This window comes from Drosophila elegans, unplaced genomic scaffold (assembly GCF_018152505.1).
Source record: "Drosophila elegans isolate 14027-0461.03 unplaced genomic scaffold, ASM1815250v1 contig_208, whole genome shotgun sequence".
Lineage (NCBI taxonomy): Eukaryota > Metazoa > Arthropoda > Insecta > Diptera > Drosophilidae > Drosophila > Drosophila elegans.
Genome location: NW_024545578.1, coordinates 20898414 through 20919745, shown reverse-complemented (window position 1 = coordinate 20919745; position 21332 = coordinate 20898414). Strand labels below are relative to the sequence as shown.

The window sequence follows — 21332 nt, the reverse complement described above, 5'->3', positions numbered from 1 at the left end:
CACGAATTACCTTTGTTTTAGTTTATGTATTTTTTATTGAAAATATATAACCAAAGTTTTTCCTATGGAAAATAGTATCTAACGAAATCAAATAATTTGTGTAAAATGTAGTTCTTATATATTTAGCATGTCATTTAATTGTTTGTTTGTTGTTGTGGTAAAAACTCTTCCAACTCAGAATCTTCAATTTCACACAGTCGAACCGAAATATTACTGTTGGAACCAATTTCTCCGACAGCGCATGGAAATAGATATGCCTCCTCTGAATTTTCTGCAAAATATACAGATTTGTAATATTTGTAAAGTATGGAAAAATATTATTTGTGTGCCTACCACTTATCGTCCTTCTGGTCTTAATTTCCTTCCTTGAAATCGGCCCATCGGTCATAGAGCTTTCCCCATCCGTTTCACTTGGAAAATGCATCGTGGGTAAATACGAATCAGGATGTCTTAAATATACTTTGCCTGTTGATTGAATCAAATAAGCATTCGTTTTATTTTAAAACATTTATATTTTAGTTTAAATTATTTTATGTTGTTATACTTTTAGACAATCCTAAAAAAGGCGTTTGTCAAACATATATATGTATATATTTCAGTTTTAATTATTTTATATTGTTACTTATACATAATAAATTTTAACTTAATCCAGACTAAACTTTAGCAGAATAATTAAAATCAGATTACTATTTTAAAAATTTATTGAGAGTGTTATTCCCTCGGTAATAGTTTTTTAAAATGTAGCTTAGCAAAGGAAACAAATTGAGTATTGATACAAAAATTTGATTATTTCTTATGTTTGATCAAAACTTACACAAATGACTAACTTTCGACGGTAAAGGCACTGATTGCATGAAATGAAGTAGTTAAATAGATTAGTAAACATAGATGTTATGCTAGTGCTAAATAGTTCAAGAAAATAACAAGTGGTAGGGCTATGAAATGTAGGAAATAAAATAATAAATAGTTGCGCTAAGTAATTAGAGCTATATAAATTATATGAACAAAAAACTTCCGGTTAGTTTAATCATTTAATATAAAGTTGAAAACAATGGATGATGATGTGCTTTCTAGTCTCTTTAACCAAGGATCAAAGTTTTCTTATAAAACATAGAGGGAGCTTGATTTCAATAGAACTCAATTTACATTACCTGTATTTGATTTATAGTCTTCATTCTCGATATTATTAAAAGAACTCAGTCTTGAAAGTGGCTGATTACTTGATCTCGGCAACATAAACGGCTCCAAACAGCTCTCCGCTTCCGAATCCAAATACTCCGATCCGATATCCTCGTTCAGTGCAGCTATATCCCTAGTCGGATCGACATCTCCGTCTTCTCCTTAGTGGTTAAGTAAGTATTTGATTATACATAAACTAGAATATATGTTAATAAAACTACACTCACTGTGAACGAAAAAGGCCTTCTTCGACTTGGACTCGTTGCTATCATTGCTGTGTAGGCTCGACGAGTCGGCTATTTCTGCTCCAGGAACTTCGGTTATGTCTGGCAAGGGATTATGGCTTTTGCGAACCCAGTCGGAGCAGTCCCAATGGTACTGACCATTGGCAAGAGCTGAGTAATCAACGAAATTCGCACTGGAGGAGTGGCACACGTTGGGCATTTCAACTTGGATTAGTTTGCCCGTTGAAAAGCGACTTACTGAGGGTCCGAAATCACGTTTAAGTTCTGAAAAGGAAGGCAGGAAGTATTTATCATTATATTATACCAAAATTTAAAAGTTTACACATGAGTACTAACCATTGTTCAGTTTGTTTTCACTGAATGTTCTTAAATGCATCTGCTCACACCACTCTTGTTTGTAGGCATTATCGGCATCGGCGGAATGGCAGGTGTTTATGTTAACATGCTGTTTGTTTCGATTCACCTTCTGGTACTCAAATGGCACATTTTCCAGTTCATCGCCAGCCGAACCGTAGCTTCGCAGTATATCCAAATTGTTGACGAAATTCCTGTTGCTCATGAACAGGTTATCATTGGGGGCAGCGGTGTAGCTAATGGGTCGCTGGTTCACCTCCAAGTTACTCAACTTAACATTCGGCTTGCAGTAGTTGTCCTTGTCGACCAACGAGTTTAGGTTCGCCTCCTTGTAGGACGGCTTGTTCTTGTCCTTTTCAAGTCGGTTCCTTCGCTTCGAGGATGAATTCCTCCGAATTACCACACAGCACAGGACGCAACTAATGATCACCAGCACCACGGCCACTCCCGATATGATACCACTAATGTGCTCTATCGAAAAGTTCTTCAGCTTTGTGGAAATCGAGTTCGAGTACAGTGGATCTCCGCAGCTGGCACCTGTGAGATACGAGGGACAAATGCACCGAAAACTGCCCGGCTCGTTGATGCAGGTTGCTCCATTACCACACGGCTGGTTCTCGCACTCGTCCACATCGATCTCACAGGTGGGACCAGTGTAGCCCCGGCACATGCAGTGCGATATGCCATCGCCCTCCTCGCAAATCCCGCCATTCTTGCACGGATTCGGGGTGCAGAACTTGCCGTACTCGCACCTGCGACCAGACAAGTGAATCGGACACGTGCAGCTGTAGTTGTTGGGTCCGTGGTAGTCGCACCGTCCGCCGAACAAACAAGGTCCCGACGAGCACGGATCGAGATCGATCTCGCAGTGCCTGCCCGAATATCGCGGCTGGCAGGCACACTCAAATGCATCAGCACCAAGTTCCTTGCAGATGCCACTATTCGCACACGGCTGCGATCCGCAAATGCCCAGGCGGACCAGCACATTGGACGGATCGCACTTGAACTCCACGTTCGTGAACCGCTTGAGGGCAGCAATGGTGCTGCCGCCGGAAATGTACAGGGGCAGTGACTCCTTGGCTATCTTTATGTTCGCCATGCAACCGATGAAGCCACGCTGAATGTCCTCGTAGCCGATGATCGATGGATGTGGTCGCACTTCGGCGCCCACAAAGATGTCGTTCGACTGGATGTTCAGGATCCCATTCACACCCGGCGCACTGCCGTGTGAGACGTGCTTGTTGTCCACCATCAGCTTGGCACTGTTGAGCGATCGCTCCAGACTGATCAGGTGCCATTCCCCATCGGAGATGTTGATGCTCGAAACGCTAATGACTCCCTCACCGGAGCCCAGATCGAATCGGTACTGCACGGCTCCGTTTATGATCTCCAGAATGTTGTAGTCCACTTTGCCGCTGGCGTATAGCAGGGTGCCAGTTTGCTGCACAGTTCTTATCTGCAGCGAATACGAGAATTCATTTTCCAGCGTGAACTTGGCCTTGATTTTGTTGATCTTGTAGTGGGCATAGCTCTTTCCGCCGAACGAAACCGCAGTGAACAGACCAATGTCACAGGATTCATTGCTGCACTTCGATGACTTTCTCTCGCAGTACGTTCCCGAAAAGCCCTTGGGACACACGCATTGGTAGCCCAGCACCGATCCCGATGGCATGCAGATCCTCTGCGGCGAGCACGGATCCGTGGAGCAGGCATTTACCGTCTCGTTACAGTGCTTCCCATCGAAACCTGGCCTGCAGACGCATCTGTTCACCCGATTGTACGATGGAGCAGCGAAACTTATCACATCCGTAAAGGTGGTCGTGACATTGTTCTTCTGGATCCGCAAGATCTGCTTGCACTCCCCGTGAACACAGGAGTTTTGATTGCTCTGGCAGGTGGAGGGCAGTATCTCCTCCACAACCAAGTTGGTTTCGTTCTCGATCTCGTTCTTCTTGTCGATCAGCGTTTGTCGAATCTCATCGCTGGTGAAGAACTCATCGGAGTCGGGAATAATTTGCTGTTTTCGCACTGCAAACACCACATTTAAATTGGACTCAATCGATCTGGCATGTCGAGTGGCCACAGAGTGATGCGTGGCTTCCGTTTGCAAGGTAATGAGGATCACATCCTTTTGGCGACAACGCATGATGTTGCGAATGGAGCGCATGAACGTTTTCCTGTGACTGAGCAGGAACTCCGATGGTGAAATCCTGCTGAAGCGAATGACAACTGATTCCTTGAGCATGTCGTTGGTGACCAGCTCCACATTGATCTTGACCATCGAGAAGACCTGGAATTTGCCATCCGAAACGGACACATTAAGCTTATACAGGCCAATGTCGAGGTTGGATATGGCGTAGATCTTTCCCGTTTTGTTGGAGACGTTAAACAGCTTGGAGCTCTGATACATGTCCTCGGGACCGGATACCAAACTGAAGTTCAGTTCGTCATACTTGTCCTGATCGGAGGCGTGAAGTGTTCCAATGAAGGCGCCAGAGAAATCGTCCTCAAACGAGTTGATTGTCACCTCCAAAGGAGTGACTATTGGAGGGTATTGACTTTCCTCGATTACTTTCACCACCACCCAGGCATCGGAATACAGTGGCGGTGTGCCGTTGTCAAACACCCGAACCTGAATCACGAACTCATCCTGAAGGTTGTGATTGAACCGCGAGGCAGTGCTCAGCGATCCATCTTGCTCCAGGCGGAATAGTCCGCCCTCGTTGCCCGACCGAATGTCGAATGTGTAGGGAGTGGTATTGGGTGATTCGTCTGCGTCTGATATTTTGAATGTGAGGAATATGTAGCCCAGGGGTCGGTTTTCTTGCAGCACAACACTGTAGTTGGCGCTGGAAAAGAGGGGCGCATTGTCGTTTGTGTCCAATATATTCACATTCACTGGCACACTGTTGCAGTTATTGGGAGTTCCATGGTCGCAGGCCTGAATTTCCAGGTTATAGTGCGAAATTGTCTCCCGATCCAAGGGTCTCGACACGCTTATCGTTCCGTTTTTCTGATCTATCGAGAACTGGCCTATGGGGTCACCCTTTTCGATGTTGTACGTGACAAGACCATTGATATCAGAGTCCTCATCTGTGGCCTTGACATCCAGAATCTTGGTTCCCACGGCTATATCTTCGTTAACATTAATGCGGTACAAGTTCTGCAGAAACTTGGGACTGTTGTCATTAATGTCCAGTATGGACACGTTCACATAGGCATTGTTGCTGAGCGGTGGAGTGCCTCCGTCGATGGCTTGAACGGTTAGGAAGTAAAACTTGGACATTTCATAGTCCAAAGTCGCATTCAGCGACAGTTCGCCGGTCATGGAATCCATTTTGAATTTTCCCTGCTCGTTGCCACTCATGATGAAGTAGTGGATGTCCGCATTTACACCAATGTCTATGGAGGCAGCATAGACCTTGCAGACCTCGGTGCCATGGGTGGCGTTCTCAAGGATTTGGCAGGAGTACTGCCGCATACTGAACTCAGGCGGGTTGTCGTTGATGTCCAATATGTTTACGGCCACCGTTGCAATGGAATGCAATTTGGGAATACCGCAGTCCTCCGCTTTGACCGTCAGGTTAAACAGAGAAATAGTTTCGCGATCAAGATTTTTGTCCAGCCTAATAATACCAGTCGACTTCGAAATTTTAAAGTAATCATGATTTTCGCCCATTAAGGAGTACTTGATTTGTCTGTTGACCCCAAAGTCCTTGTCCATCGCATGCACTTTCGTGATCAGCGTATTCAGTTGAGCATCCTCGGGAATGCTCACTCTGTATTGGGCCATCGAGAAAACGGGTTTGTTGTCATTTATGTCACTGACTGTGATGATTATTTCGGAGAAGCATTCCTGGGTGAAGTCCTTGCCGTCCTGGACGTGCGCCACCAGTTTATACCTTGGAGTAGTTTCCCGGTCTAGTGCATTCGCCACCTTCAAAATGCCACTTTCCTTTCCAATTGTGAAGTCGTCTGCCCCTTTGCCCGACAGATAGAAGCGAAGTTTGCTTTGCAAATCAAAGTCAACCGCCTTGACTTCAACTAGTGCAGTTCCAACCGAGATGGATTCATTAGTGGTGATATGATAGCGAGGTTTCAGGCAGTAGGGCGTATTGTCGTTTATGTCCTTTACATCTACTTCAACGTTGGCTTTGGCAGTGAATTTTCCATCAGTTGCAATTATGCTCAAGTTGTAGAACTTGATTTGTTCGCGATCCAATGGTTTGGCAATAAATAGCTCCCCACTCTTACCGATCTGGAACTGAGCTTGTTTGTCCCCAGAAACGATGAAGAAGTCCATTTCCTGTTTCTCAATGTCCGGATCAATTAAAAGCAAGTTGATTAAAACTGTGCCAGGCAGTGCGTTCTCGAGAACCGAAAGTCTTTCGATAGGTAACTTAAATGCAGGTGCATTGTCATTATAGTCTACAATTTTAATAGTAACAGGTACTTTCGCATCATGCTTCGGGTGACCATTATCGGCAGCAATTACTTTGAAATTATATTCCGATTGAACTTCTCTATCCAGGGAGGTTAGTAGGGTGATCCAGCCAGAGTAGATGTCGATATCGAAAATGTTCTGAATGTTTTCGGCTTCACTTTCCAGATAGTATCGAATGTCGCCATTTGGTCCGGTGTCGGCATCAGTCGCTGATACTTTCACTAGCGAAATAACCTTTTCACTGTTTTCCGCTACACTGGCACTGTAGAACGTGTTGTCAAACTTGGGGTAGTTATCATTTTCGTCCCTGACATCGATAAAGACATCAGCGTAGGCAAACAGAACCGGAACCGTGGCGGTTTCTGCCACCACAATCAAATTGTGCGACTCCTGTTGTTCGCGGTCTAAGGTCTGCTGAAGGATGAGTTCGCCACTGTCGGATATCATGAAATGCTCCTGATCAGCGGCTATCGAAAATTTAAACGTAAAGTTTCCAATCGTGTGCAGCTTTGTGAGCACGGTTCCCGGTGACGTTGACTCTATAATCTTAAGTTGGATTGACGACTTGTCGAAAACGGGAATGCTTGAATCTGTTTCAATTATTTCGATTGACACTGGCACTTCCGAGTGAAATTGAGGTTCACCACGGTCAGCAGCGCGTACAAAGAACTGATAGGATCCCACACCGAAGGTTAGAGCATCCCGCTTGAGGACAATATCTCCAGAGTTCTCGTTTATTTCAACCACATCTTTTGAGGACTCGTCTTTAGACTTTTGCACAATTTGGTAGTTCACCGAGCCATTGTCGTTTATATCGTCGTCCTTGGCCTTGACCTTGAAATAAATTGATTGTGTGCAGTATTTTAGTTACCAAAATCTTTAGAGACATTCAAAGAATTGAAAAATCATTATCCTTACCGTTAAAATAGTCCTGTTCGCTTCCGTTGTTGTGCTTACAACAATTTTGTATTCTTTTATCAGGAAGTAAGGAACGTTATCGTTTACGTCAGCTATTATAACCTTGAGGGATGCAAAACCAAATTTACCGCCACCATCTGAGACTTTCAAGAGCACCACGTACTCGTCCCTTTTTTCACGGTCAAACGTTACTTTAGAGGTTATTACACCTGTCGTTTGATCGATGAGAAAGAATTTTTTCATTTCCTCGGAAACTATTTCGTAGTAAAGGCTTGAGTACGCTCCAAAGTCTCCATCCGATGCTTTAACCTAGGATTGCAAATTCTTGTTAGATAAATCCATTAAGTTTAGGCAATAACATACCGTAATTATATTATGGCCGTGCAACAAATTTTCGGAAATGTTCGCCTCGTAAGAGCTCTTATCAAATTGTGGACTATATACATTTTCCGGCAGTAAAGATATTTTCAAACGTGCATATGCCGTATGCACTCCATCCGAAACCGAAATATTCAAGACTGTGCTACTTTTGTCGGTAAAATTCAACATGTTTTGAAGGGATATCACTCCTGTTAGCTTATCAATACTATAGGTTTGCAATTCGTTTCCGTAAACAATTTTATACTCCAGCAAATCAGTGTCGGAAATATCCTTATCGTAAGCTTTAGGTAGGGCAACAAATTGTCCACGGACAGCGGCGACTGATAGTTTGGTGAAGTAGGAAGGCTCAACAAAGCATGGAGGATTATCGTTCAGGTCTTTAACTGGAAAATAAATATAAATTTATAGTATTTAAATACTTCTTTCCTTAATAATAAATCAAGTAGCTACCTGTTATAAATATGTTTGATCGGGAACTTAATGATGGCGAACCATGGTCTTTTACATTGACGACAACATGATGGTATTTTATTTGCTCATAGTCCAAGGGTGTCTTTAAATATAGATTGCCATCAGTGACATCAATGTAGAACAGTTCGGAATTATTTTGTCCATTTATGGACTCAATGTAATAGGAAAGTTTTGCGTTTGCTCCAGAGTCTTTATCAGTTGCGTTAATTTTTAAAATCTGGGTTCCAAACGATGTATTTTCTGGAATGGTTATGTTGTAGATATCACTTTCAATCTCTGGATAACAGTCGTTGACATCAATAATGGAAACAGATAGAACGACTTCGGCGTAAACTCCAGAAAGGCTATCGGTTGCCCGGATAGAAACGTCATGGCTATTCATTTGCTCATAGTCCAGTTCATTTACAACGTAAATTGATCCTGAAATAAATAAATGATATACAATAAATGGCAAAAAGATAAAGAAAAACACAAAATGAATGTACCTGTATTGTAATCAATTTCAAAGGACTGACTGTCAGAAGATATGGTGTAAATTAAACTCCTGCCCAAGGGACTTTCGGCCTCAATGGATACGGAAAGGGCCGAGTACATTTCTACATCCTCTTTGACGCTGACAGTGTAAAACTGTTTCTCAAAAACGGGCATCGAACGGTCAATTACCTAAAAATGTAGCGATACTTGTTAATAGATTTTGTTTGAATTTGTTTTATAACTTAAAACCCACCTTTACTTGCAGTGGAGCTTCTGAAGAGCAGGGTGTTATGGCCCCATCGTAAGCAGCAACCGTGAGTTCGTAGTTTCGGTTGTGCCCCTCCACATGCTGCTTGATGGATAGTTCTCCCGACTTGCGATCCAATTTGAACAGTTCTCCATTTCCCTTTTTCAATTCGTACCGAACCTCACCATTTTCGCCGCTATCCAAGTCAATGGCCTTGACCTGCATTATGATAGTGCCTCTGGGATCGTCTATGGAAACAGTGGCATAATATGGCATATTGACAAATAAGGGGCAGTTATCATTAACATCCAAAACGGATATATATACAGAGGTAACTGCCCGGCGCACATTAGCATTAGCTCCGTCGAACAAAACTGACTTTGCTTCCACAAAGAGTCGGTACAAATCGCGAACTTCACGATCGAAAATTACTCCAGTTGTTTTGAGGGCTCCAGAGCTGATTCCAATATCGAACAATTGGGTTGGATTCAAGATGCGATACTCGACATTTTCGTTCAGCGAGTTTCCCACCACATTAACCAATCCAATTGTAACCACTTTTGTGTTGTTTTCAAATGCAGAAAATCGGTACGATTCTCGTTGGAATGCGAAATTTGAGTCTATGGCTGACAAAACTTTAATCTTCACTATTAATATAGCAGAGAATATTCCGTCGGAGGCACGGACGTGTAGCGTATAGTCCTGATCATTTTCATTGTTTAAAATTTCGAAATTTCTGAAAATCATTTTCGGTTTTATTGAAGCTTATTTGAAAGATTATTAAACTTACCTCGTTGTTATAATGCCTGTGTATTTTTCGATTTGAAAGCATTCATTGGTGTTGCCATCCACAATGTCAAACCGCAAGGTATCGTTATCAGCATCCTTTGCATTGACTTGTGCAACAAACACGTTTTCGAATGTTGGCAGGAACAAGGTCACATTAAGTTCTCTTTCATTAAATACTGGAGGACAATCGTTGACATTAATCACACGAATTGTCACATGTGCTGTTGTAGTGGAATGTAGTTTGGGTTTTCCCATATCACTAACCTGAAATAGGTATTATTTTTAAGAATAATGCTACAATATGTTGTTGTTTCACTTACCGTAACATCGAAAGTATAGCCAGCGTTCGTTTCATAATCCAAGTGTCGTAAAAGTTCAATGGCGCCGGTGGTCGAATCTATTTTGAAAACATTTTTGGCCAGATCATCATTTATGTGGTACTCAACCATTCCGTTTACTCCGACATCAGCATCCTTTACTTGTAATGTTAAATGACTGAAGAATAAAAAATAATATTACTGTTGGCATTCATAATTTCGAATTTAAAACACATACTCTTTCGATGAATCATGTACTTTGAGTACGTAAGATCCAATGGCGGTCGATTCAGATAAAGCTCCCACATATTCATTCTGAACGAAATACGGAATATTGTCGTTGGCATCTAGGATATGTATTATTATATTCTGGCAGGAAGACTCGGCTGCCATATTGGTTCCCTTAACCGTAAGGTTGAATACTCTAAAAAATGGATAGAAATATATTGAGTAACTACATTTTATTATATATAAATCCATTGTATAACTTACTTGATTGTTTCGTAATCGATATTGCCATTGATAACAATAACTCCAGTGGAGGGGTTAATGCGGAAGCTATCGTTTATGTTGCCGGAAACAATGTTGAAGAATATGGATGAGGATGAGCGAGCGGTGACTTGAGTTACGAACGTTCCGATGCTTAGGTTTTCGAATATTTCGATGGCAATGTTGTTGGTCGGGAATTTTGGCGGATCGTTCTCGGACATGGTAACAATGATGTGCACAGGGATCTGCGAGGACAGCGGTGGGCTGCCCAGGTCTACTGCCTTCACCTGCAGCATGTACTCCTGGATCTTGTTGATGTTCAAGCTGCCCGCCAAGGTGATCACACCAAAGGTGGGGTCGATCTCGAAGACACTTCCCACATTGCCCGTGATGATGGAGTACTGAATCTCGGCATTGCGGCCACTATCGCGGTCTATGGCCCGCACCTCGGCCAACTTGGAGCCAATTGCTGCACTTTCGGGCACCTTACTTTGAATTATTTTCGCCGTGAACTCCGGATGGTGATCGTTGTGGTCATGCACGTTTACAATAATCTTGGCATAGTTTCTTTTCCCGGGCGCTCCCTGATCCTTAACGAAAACGATGAGAATGTGTTGCGCGGTCTTCTCGAAATCCAATCTCTGGGTAACAATGACATTTCCGCTAATGGAGTCGATCCGAAACAAGGCCAGTGATGAGGGATCCTGAGTGGCGTGGAGGTGATAGAACAGTTTCTTATCCTCATCTCTGTCAGTGGCATGAAGCTGCATGATAACCGACTCCTCTTCAATGTTCTCCGATATATTGACATGGTAGACATCTTTGGCGAATTGCGGAGGGTTGTCATTTATATCGATCACTTGAACCAAGAGGTTAGTGTACGACGTAAATGTGCCATCAGTTACACCAATGGTCAGATTATAAGACTTTTTAGTTTCATAATCCAAGTATTTTGAAAGCAAAATGTTTCCGTTGTCTTGGCCAATATAAAAGGTGTTTTCATCATTGCCATCTGTGGAAACGATTCGAAAATTGAACTAAATGTAGTGCATTTGAGTGTATTTAATGAACTTACTGGAGATATTGAACCACAGCTGATCGTTTTCATCATCGACAGCCAATATTTGAGTAACCAAAAATCCTGGCTTGTCATTCTCCGTCAGATCAACGACATTATCTAACGACTTTTTCACTATTAACGGTGCGTTTTGCGAATTCGGATTAACAGGAATTACGACTATATTAACTCTAGCAGTTTGACTCTTTTTAGGAATTCCATTGTCTTCAGCCTTAATGTGAATCTCAAACTCATTGTCGGATTCCAATGGCTTCGCTATATGTATGTGGCCCCTTTGACTATCGATGCGGAATTTGTTTTTACCCTTTCCGGACTTGATTGAATAGGTAATTCGGCCATTCTCACCACTATCGCTGTCGATGGCATGAACCTATAACAGATGACATCGTATTGTAAATTGATTTAATTGTATTTTAGTTTTTTTAACTATATTATCAAAGGACAACATACCTGAAAAATAGATTGATTGACAGTGGCTGAGGATGGAACTTGCACTTTGTAGACCCGTTGATCAAACTCCGGGCTATTATCGTTAATATCTAGGACTGACACAACAATTCTCGAGGTAGAAGATAACACTGGCGATCCATTGTCAGATATAGCAACCTGGAAAAAAAGGTTAAGTTAATAAATAGAATAACACTAACAAGCCATAGTTTTAAGCCTATATTACCTCCAAAATGTGTTCCGCTTGATTTTCTCTGTCCAATTTGCGTTCAGTTGTTTTGATTACTCCTAAAATCATAAGCAAGTTCATGTTATTTCAAATTAAATGTAATTTTTTGAATATAATTACCTGTTTTCGAATCGATCTCGAAGTAGCCGACGAGATTTCCGGAAACGATATTGTAAGTAATAGACTGTGTGGGATCTATATCGGGATCTACTGCATTCAGGGTAATGATCTCTACGTTTTCCGCACTTGCTTCCGTAACATTGACATAGTACACGGGCTTGCTCGTCAGCGGAATGTTATCATTTTCGTTTTCGACTTCGATGTAAACCTAATCATAAAGTGTTTTTGTTTTTATTAATTAGTTTGGACTAATCTGGAAGCACTTACTTCGACACAAATGCTGAGAGGAACTATGGCGCAATCCTGTGCACACAGTGTCAGCCAGTAAAAGTTCTTCGTCTCCGCATCGAGTTGGGATAAGGAAGTTATTGAACCTGCGACACGTGCATTGACATTAATCCAATCGAAAATGTAATAAAGAGTGAGTGCAAACCTTGGTCGTTAACCGCAAAAATGCCCAGTCCATCGCCACCTGTGATGGAGTAAGTGATTTTCGAGTTCAGATCAACCGTATCCATGTCCCGGGCGGTGACATTCATTACAAACGTCCCCTTCGGCTTGTTCTCTTTGATTCTTCCCTCATACACAAAGTCATCGAATTCGGGAGCGAATCGGTTCTCGTTGACATCGATGATCATTATCACGATGGGCATGTCCGATGTCAGCGACGGATCTCCGCCATCAATGGCGCTGACAACAAGATTATGCACCTGTTTGTTCTCGTAGTCCAGCTGTCCTTGCGTCCGTATGGCACCAGTGTGCTTGTCGATCCGGAACAATTCCTCGTCCTGGGTCTCCTCTTTGAGCGAGAAGAGGATCTCGGCATTGGGACCAATGTCTTCGTCCACTGCCTCGATCACGGCCAGAACTGTGCCGCGGGGCAGATCTTCACGCACTTTGAATATGTACTCTTGCACACCGAACACGGGGGCGTTATCGTTGACATCGTCGACCAGTATGTAAACCAGTGCCTCCGAGGAGAGCACGGGATTGCCCCCATCCTTGGCCGTTAGATGGAGAGCATAGTTATCCTGTTGCTCCCGATCCAGTGGCCTGTTTAGACGAATGCACCCCGTAGTCGCATTGACTGTGAAATCACTGCACTCCACCGACAGTGCATAGGTCACCTGAGCATTTTCTCCCGTATCCGCATCCGTGGCATGAATGCAGTGCACCACAGTTCCGACCCTGGCGCTTTCTGTCAATCGAAATGTGGCCAATGTCTTCTGAATAACTGGGCGATTGTCGTTCACATCGAGGATTGTTATGGGCAGCATTTTCGATGTCGATTTGGTGGGATTACCCAGATCATAGACGGTTATATTGAGGACATATTCACTCTGACGCTCTCTATCCAAATACCCAATTATCTGCAGTTCACCACGATCGGGATCGATCCGAAAAACAGAGTCGTAGTCCCCATCGGAGATGGCAAACACCAGTTTGCCATTGTAGCCCAGGTCCCGGTCCTTGGCATCTATCCAAGCCACCGTTTCGCCCAACTGAACACTTTCATTGATGGACAGCTGCTGCGGGAAGTTAACGAACTCAGGTCGGTGCACATTTTGACCATATCGACTGGGTGTAAGCGATAGGTCGCTGAAAACCGATGGCGACACACTCCGCACGTTGTTCTTTTCGGCCAGGGTCAATGTTTCCGCCAACCTCCTGGCGACTCCGGTTTCGCGACACTCGAAAGATCCGTAGCCGTGAGGAATGCTGGCATCTCCACCCAAATCCTCAGGCATCAGGTGTACATTGACGATTAGGTCATCGGAAAAGTGAGTGCCATCCGTGGCCGACACTTTGAGGATGCGATTGGTTAGGGAGGTCTTCGTCAGGTCGCAGGAAATGGACAGGGAACCGGATGTGGGGTCCAGATTGAAGCAACCGTCTTCGTTGCCATCGCTCAACCGATAGGAAATGATGTCGCCAGCATCGAAATCAATGGCTGACGTGACGAAAACTTCAGTACCCATCGGTGCCGACTTGGTGACTTTGCCATAGCAGTTAACCCGCTCAAACTGGGGCCTATTATCGTTAATGTCATTAACCACGATGGACAGTTTTATTTCCGTCTGCCTTCGGTACGGCAAACCCCAGTCCGATGCACGTATTATAAGTTCGTAGTTGCGCTTCATCGTTTCGTAGTCAATTTGAGATGTGGTCTTAACGATGCCGCTAAAGTGATCGATTTCGAATGGAACCGTATTTAGATTGGCAATACTATACGATATGTACGAATTTTCACCAGAATCCCTGTCTTTGGCCGTCAGTTTAACCACAAACGATCCAGCCAAATTGTTTTCATTGATACTGATCATTTTGTTCACATTCTCGAAGATGGGATCATTGTCGTTCATATCCTGCACGCTTATTTTCACCTTGGCAGAGGATTGTTTTCGCGAACCAACATTCGCTTGATCAATGGCGGAAACGGTAAGCGTATAGCTTGACTTCTTTTCAGCATCCAGCTGCTTGGCTGTGTACAACATCCCGGAATCGGGATTAATGCGGAACTCGTCGCCCTCATTGCCACCCACGATTTCCAAGTAGACCAATGCGTTTTTACCCAAATCCGGATCGCTCACTTTCAGCCTTATCACGGGCATGTTGATGGGGGCCGTTTCCGGAATCGAAACTTCGTAAATTTCCTGCGTAAATATGGGTATGTTTTTGCTCTCTGGCTTTATCTGTATCGGAACGGATTTATAGGCGAATCTACGGGGAGTTCCGAGGTCCTCTGCCCGTAGAGTTAAGTTGTAAATAAAATGTTGTTCATTCAAGTGCGCAAACTTGTTCAGTTCGATGTAGTACTCGTCTTTGGTCTCTGCCGCTTTCAAAAGAAAAGTGCCATCTGGATTACCATCGACTATTTCCAACCGTCCAATGTTACCATCAATCCCAGTGTCTTTGTCGTTAACGCGGACAATTCCATAAATTAGAGGATTCGACGTTGGCGTCACGCTCGAAAAGGTTTTTGTGAAAATTTCCGGAGCGTAAAAGTTAACCTGCTTCACCGAAATGCTGACCTTGGCCTTGCTCGCCTGATGGTTCTGGTGATTGACCCAGGATCCCCGATCGTAGGCCAACACCGTAAGCTCAAAGTGTGAGTTCTCCGCATAATGTAGCTGCTGCAGTAGGGTAATTTCACCTGTGGTGGGGTGGACAGCAAAGTACTCACTATCGATGAGAAGACTGTAGTAGATTTCCCCATTGATGCCCAGATCAGCATCGTCTGCTGTGACTTTCAGGATACTTTGATACTTTGGCGTGTCCTCTGGAATAACTACGGTGTACTGGGTTGGATAAAACAGCGGACTCAGGTCGTTGCGATCCAGTACTTTAATGTGAATATTCGTCTCTGTATCATAGCTCGATACATTTCGGTTGTGCAAGTGTACATGTGCTTTAACTCGAATTACGTATTCCTCAGTTTTTTCTCTGTTTAGCACAACGTTATTTGTTCGCGTTCGAATGGCTAAGAAGGCAAAGTCTCCAACCAGTTTCTCCTCAGCTTTAAATAGCTTCTCCTTGTCGCCACTTATTATCCTATACTTAACTTCTGAGTTCAAGCCAACTCTCATGCCGGCCAGTCTTTCATGCAGTACTCCCTTAGCGTATGTCTTGCCCATACTATTTTCTGGTATGGTAACATTATATACATTATGGCTAAACCGATATAGATTCTCCAATTGATTTTCTAGTCTATGTTCGAGGGTCGCTGTGTGCTTGTCATCGGGTTTACTTTGTACAGTTGGGATTAACCAAAGACTACACAGTAGTGAAATCCATTGGAATATGTTGAAAGCTTTTCTTTTTACAGGAGTTACATATTTTTTATTCTTCATAGTAAACATATACTGCTCTTATTTCACATAATATCCTGCAATAAATAGTAATCATTTTATTAGATAACGAGTACTGAAATTGTTTTAACAAATAATTAATTGAGGTCAAAGATCAATTAAAGATTAAGATAATAAAGAATATCATTTTCCATTAACTGTAGCTCGAATTAATAAAGTATTTCTAATTTAAATCAGGGACACAAAAAGATGTCATCAGCCAGGAAAATACATATCCTAGGTAAGGATGAAACACGGCTTTTAAAAAGAAATGCTCTTGATCTGATCTCTTCAAAAAGAACAAAAAAAAAAAACTAAAAAATATAAAAGTACGATTTTTTTTTAATATTTCGATTATTTCTATGGGAGCCATATAATATAGTCATCCAATTTTGATGAAATTTAAACCGTAATTGTGTAATCTCGAAGAACTTAACAAAAATTTAAATACAGCAAAGTCAATAAAAAAAATACAACTTTAGTGATGCTGATCAAGAATATGTGTACTTTATAGGGTCGGGATTTCTCCTTCACTGCGTTGCAAACTTCTTACTGAAATTATAATACCTTCTGTAAGGATATAAAAAGTTATATGTAAATAGTATCTAAATAAAGTATAGGCACGAAATATCCACCAGACCAAAAATTAATTTAATTGGTCTTTTTTTAGAACAGGTTTCTCTTCTTATTTTCCCATAGTGTCAAAAAAGTTAGTCAACATTCAAATTTATAATAAACATTTATAACTTTTAAAAAAAATTAAATTCGGTGGATCATATGCGATTATATTAGCCGTCGTCCATTTTATTTTTCAAAGAACCCACACGCACACTTAATTTTATCATTAAAATATTTGTACTCTAGGGCATACAGCACTTTATTGTTTATTTACTGAAGAACATTTTACTTTAGACTGGTCATTTCGCCAATTGGCCAATAATTTTATTTTTTTAATGGAAGGGACAAAGCCTTACTGCTGACTATATTTGGAAGATTTTTTCGATGTTGTTCTTTTATAACAAATTGTAAACAAAGGTTTTTTCTGAATCAAAACAAATATGTATATGAATATGAATAAAAATGTATAAAAATGATTATACAAATAATAAAAAGTTAATAGAAGGAAATTGATTTAGTAGAATAATTAATAACAAAATATAATGCCAAATTTAGAAGTAAAAATTTTATTTTGTTTTCCCTTTTAATAATTCTAATTTGTGAAATTTTCTAGTTTTTTTTTTAAATTTTGTCAATGCTTACATTGTATATATATGTAAGTAGATAACAAATCAAATTGTAGTGTAAATATTGTTTAGACAAAATATTATATTACGAATTATAAATGTATGTTTAAAACACCATATAAGTGTTGCAAGCTGTCTTGCCGAAATCGATTTGACCTAGATTTTAAATTAAAGGGGCATTAGACCACCTTATCAGCCATCATATTGCTCTGTAGCTATAAGTAATAGCTTTAATTTTTAAGTTTGCTCATATGCTTTTGTATATTTTAGCAACCAAAGTCTGCTCTAACTTTTGTTCATTACTTTTCTATATGTAATTAAATATTAAGGTTTAGTGGATTAAATAAGAAAATGTGATATTCTTTACAACTCTTTCGTTTAAATTAAAACTGAAAGTTATAGAAGTGTTACATTAGGCGAAAGGCATGAGGGCCAAAAACAAATATTGTTTATTAAAAGTTTTAAATCTATTATTTAAAAATTGAAAGCATAATTAAATTAATAAATGCGAAAAAATTTCACTAGCTTGATGCTATTTAAATATAAGGTTTTTAAAATAAAACATAATACTCTATTTTAAAAAATGATTTGTTTCTATACAATAAATACTAGAATTAAAAGTTTTACAAATGAACACCAAAAGAGTCCAAGTCAATAATTAAATATATTAATAATTTTAGGTGCATCCATTTTTAAGGTATTAGAAATAACAGCTATTCATGAATAAACTTTAATAAATTATAAATTAATTAAAATAAACATTTATTTAATATTTTAAGTCTACAAAGTCATAAACTTGTGTTTATCATTTTTCAACAACGCCCAATTTAATTGGTTATAACATTTACACAAGATACATTTTTTTAGCCCCATTTCGTTTAAAAGGGATTTACCTATGTTTTTATATTCCATAATTAAAAACATGTAAAGGGATCCTATGGATCTCAACAAGGCGAACGTTTTGTGTTAACAATTTAAGCACACTAAATTTGTTGCCCAAAATCTAAATTTTCCTATTACTCGAAATTCAAACATTCTAGCCAGTAACAATGCCTTTAACTGACACCTTTTTAACAGATAAGAAAAACTAATAAACCAAATGTGTGAAAAACAGGGTTTCATTTTCTTTCATTATAAATTCAGAGAAAAGAAGTGGTTGGAACGTTTTTCGTAAATTTATTATATATATTTTATTGTTGTTAAAACTTAAAAAGGCCACAAAACAAAATCAATTTTAAATTGATCTCATTTCTAAAGATTCAACTGTTGATTAATTAAAGTCACCATAATTACTTGATTGAAGAACCACTTGTTGTCAGAAGAAATTTCGAAACGATTCATGAAAATGCGAGGGTTGCGAAATTGTTGCGGCGTGTAGGTAATTATGAGTAATAAAGCCCGTAATATACAAAAAATAAAGAAGTCAAAACGAGCTATGTCTGTTAGCTAGCAGAGAAAATGTGAATCAGTCGATGGACTGATCTAAATGTTAATGTTTACTTACAACTACGCCCGTGTTTTCTAAGGTGTCGCAATAATCCAAACCCTCTTTAACTATTTTCTCACTCAGAAAATGAATCCACAAAGTCACAATTACCACCACAAACTCCACTTTTTATATAGAAATGCAGCATTTACATAGGTATGTAATGCATACATATATATTATACATCGGTGTACACAGATAACATGTGTCTCTTTTTCCGTGGGCCTAATTTTCCGATAAGGTAAATAAACACACACTCAACCACCGCGATAAAATCCGTGTAGGCAGCACTTTAGTGGTATAAAATAAATAGAAATGCACAAATCTTTTCGAAAATGTTTGGCCAACATACAAACGAAGGTACATATGTAGGTATGTGTGTATACCTTTATAATTTAAAGTTGATCCCACTGCGCAAACCACTTCGCTGGAAGTGACTAATACTCGATGTTTTCGTTGGTTGTTCGTTAATTTAGCGGAGCACACTTTCATCGGATTGTAGTTTCATTCATGACCGTTTTCTGGATCATCAATTGGAATTACACATTAACTGCACATTAATTGTATGCACGATCTCCCCCCGCTCTCTTCAATCAAACAAAATCAACTTCCCCGCTTCTAGAGGTGGAAAAACATCGATGCCAACATTGATGTTTTCAAAACCTCGGTTTCATCGATGTTTGGCGGGGCAACATCGATGGTTTTCCAACACTACTCTGCTTCTCCTCTGCCGCAGCGTTGCCCTTACATGATCTTACATTGGAATGTTAGGGAAACGACAATTTAACATTTCCGTTACAAAATCGACGATTTTGAATTTCGAACTTTAAACCAAACTGATCAAGGCAATGGATTTCGGCTCCATGATCGAGGTCAGTTCAAGTTTGTAATTTTTTCAACGCAATATTATATTGTGTTAAAATATAAATGGCCAGCTGCATGTATTCACTAAAAACTAAACAACGATCTCCCCGCCCGCTCTCTTCCATGAAATCAAACAACTCAATCCTCCTCGCTTCGCAGCACTGGTCAGGTTTCGATTATGGTCACTCTCCAATCATCGATAGCCCAATTCCGAACAAACGATTTGATCGATAAACGGATCAGTAACTTGGCGCGAATTACATTATATTTGAATTAAACCCAAGGTTATAAGAGTTTTAGATGTCACAGGTATCACACAGTGTTTATTTACAAATACACTACGATCGCACTTTGAAGCCCTATTTTACTTTGTGAAACATACAATTAAAGTATTCAAGCGCCCCAAAAAGAAGATAATGTTTATCAAAGAGCCACTTACTATCAAAAACTTATACAAAAAAATAATAAAATGTGTATTTTGCTTAAGTAAAGCACAAAATAATCAGCACATATTCTTTAAAAACATTTAAATTGCTACAACAACCAAATATTTAACGCTTCAGTTGTATCCTTACTTTGTTCAGATAAGCTAATAATTATTACTTTGTTCAGATAAGCTAATAATTATTTAACATACATTTATTTTTATTGTTTAAAAACTATAGGTGCTGCAAATTAGCTTTGCTGTCGACCAAAAGCTGTGTTCCCTTTCAAAACAAACTAAATGAAGTCAAAAAAAATTTATGAGTAACATTTTAAAAGAGTATTAATAATTGTTTTACGGTAAGTAAAGTGTTCTGCTCCTACTGTTCCCATTTCCTTAAAAAGTTTCCTACAAATGTAACTGGAAGCAATTTAACAACTAGAGAAAAATCAATATTCTCTATTACTTTACATCATTATTTAAATGAATCTGTAAACAGGTTTCTATTTTTTTTGTTCACTTTCAAATTGCATTCAATCGTTTGTTTTTTTAAAGGCCACGAATGAGCAATTAATATTTTTTTATGTTTCTTGTTTTTTTCCAAGTTATCGGACAACTTAAGTGAAACTTATGTCTCTGAAAGCGGCCCTTTCCAATTTAAAACTGCATTTCATAACAATATTTTGTACCTAAGAGCACACAATTTAAAAAAAAATTGTCTAAAAAAGGCTTGCAGAAATAGTAAATAGTAGCAAAGGAAAAAAAACATATATTGCTAGAAATCAAAGGACGTAATGACAATTGGGGTACTTCTCTCATTTGGGGGTAGAATTTCAAAATTTGCAAGCGTGTTTGAATAATTTTGCTTTCAATGCGTTAAAAGTTAAACCCTAAGAAAGTCCCAAAAACCGCAAACCCTGCATTCCCCATAATCCGTATTGCAATGGCTTCGCAATTTAAGAAATGAATTCCATTCGATTGGGGAAGTTGCCTTTTCAAGAGAGTATTTTTTGGCTTATTCCACTGACATTTGTTGGATATATTCCGTTTATTGAAATCCTTTTCACTACAAGGGGTTATGCAACTCTTAATCACTGTTACACGTATTTATTAAACAATATTTGTATCGTTAAACGAACTGGTGGCACACAATAGGTACGTACATATTTTATCATTATACCGCTTAACATCACTAGCACTGAGAATGAGTATTGGCGTGGATATATTTGTTGAATCGCATGTCGTCGATTTCACTCGTACTCATATTAAAAGAACAGCGCGACT

At 40.0% G+C, this 21332-nt stretch overlaps 1 protein-coding gene across 2 annotated transcripts; it reads right to left on the bottom strand.

The window, feature by feature from the left end:
- Window positions 1-15: 15 nt before the first annotated feature.
- LOC108142503 (fat-like cadherin-related tumor suppressor homolog) lies at window positions 16-19373 on the bottom strand. 2 transcript variants are annotated; one of them, XM_017266405.2, is made up of 22 exons: window positions 19147-19373; window positions 12616-16068; window positions 12450-12556; window positions 12183-12390; window positions 12060-12121; window positions 11837-11992; window positions 11384-11756; window positions 10312-11320; window positions 10058-10243; window positions 9823-9997; window positions 9504-9766; window positions 8720-9449; window positions 8478-8655; window positions 7972-8412; window positions 7504-7904; window positions 7141-7449; window positions 1761-7056; window positions 1407-1688; window positions 1152-1340; window positions 815-844; window positions 334-465; window positions 16-271 (listed from the first exon to the last, which is right to left on the bottom strand). In XM_017266405.2, the coding sequence occupies exons 2-22, from the start codon at window positions 16040-16042 to the stop codon at window positions 135-137; spliced, it is 14091 nt and encodes a 4696-aa protein (XP_017121894.1). In that variant the 5' UTR covers window positions 16043-16068; window positions 19147-19373; the 3' UTR covers window positions 16-134. The 2 variants fall into 2 exon arrangements, with proteins under 2 accessions (XP_017121894.1, XP_017121898.1); XM_017266409.2 differs by lacking the exon at window positions 815-844.
- Window positions 19374-21332: the final 1959 nt, after the last annotated feature.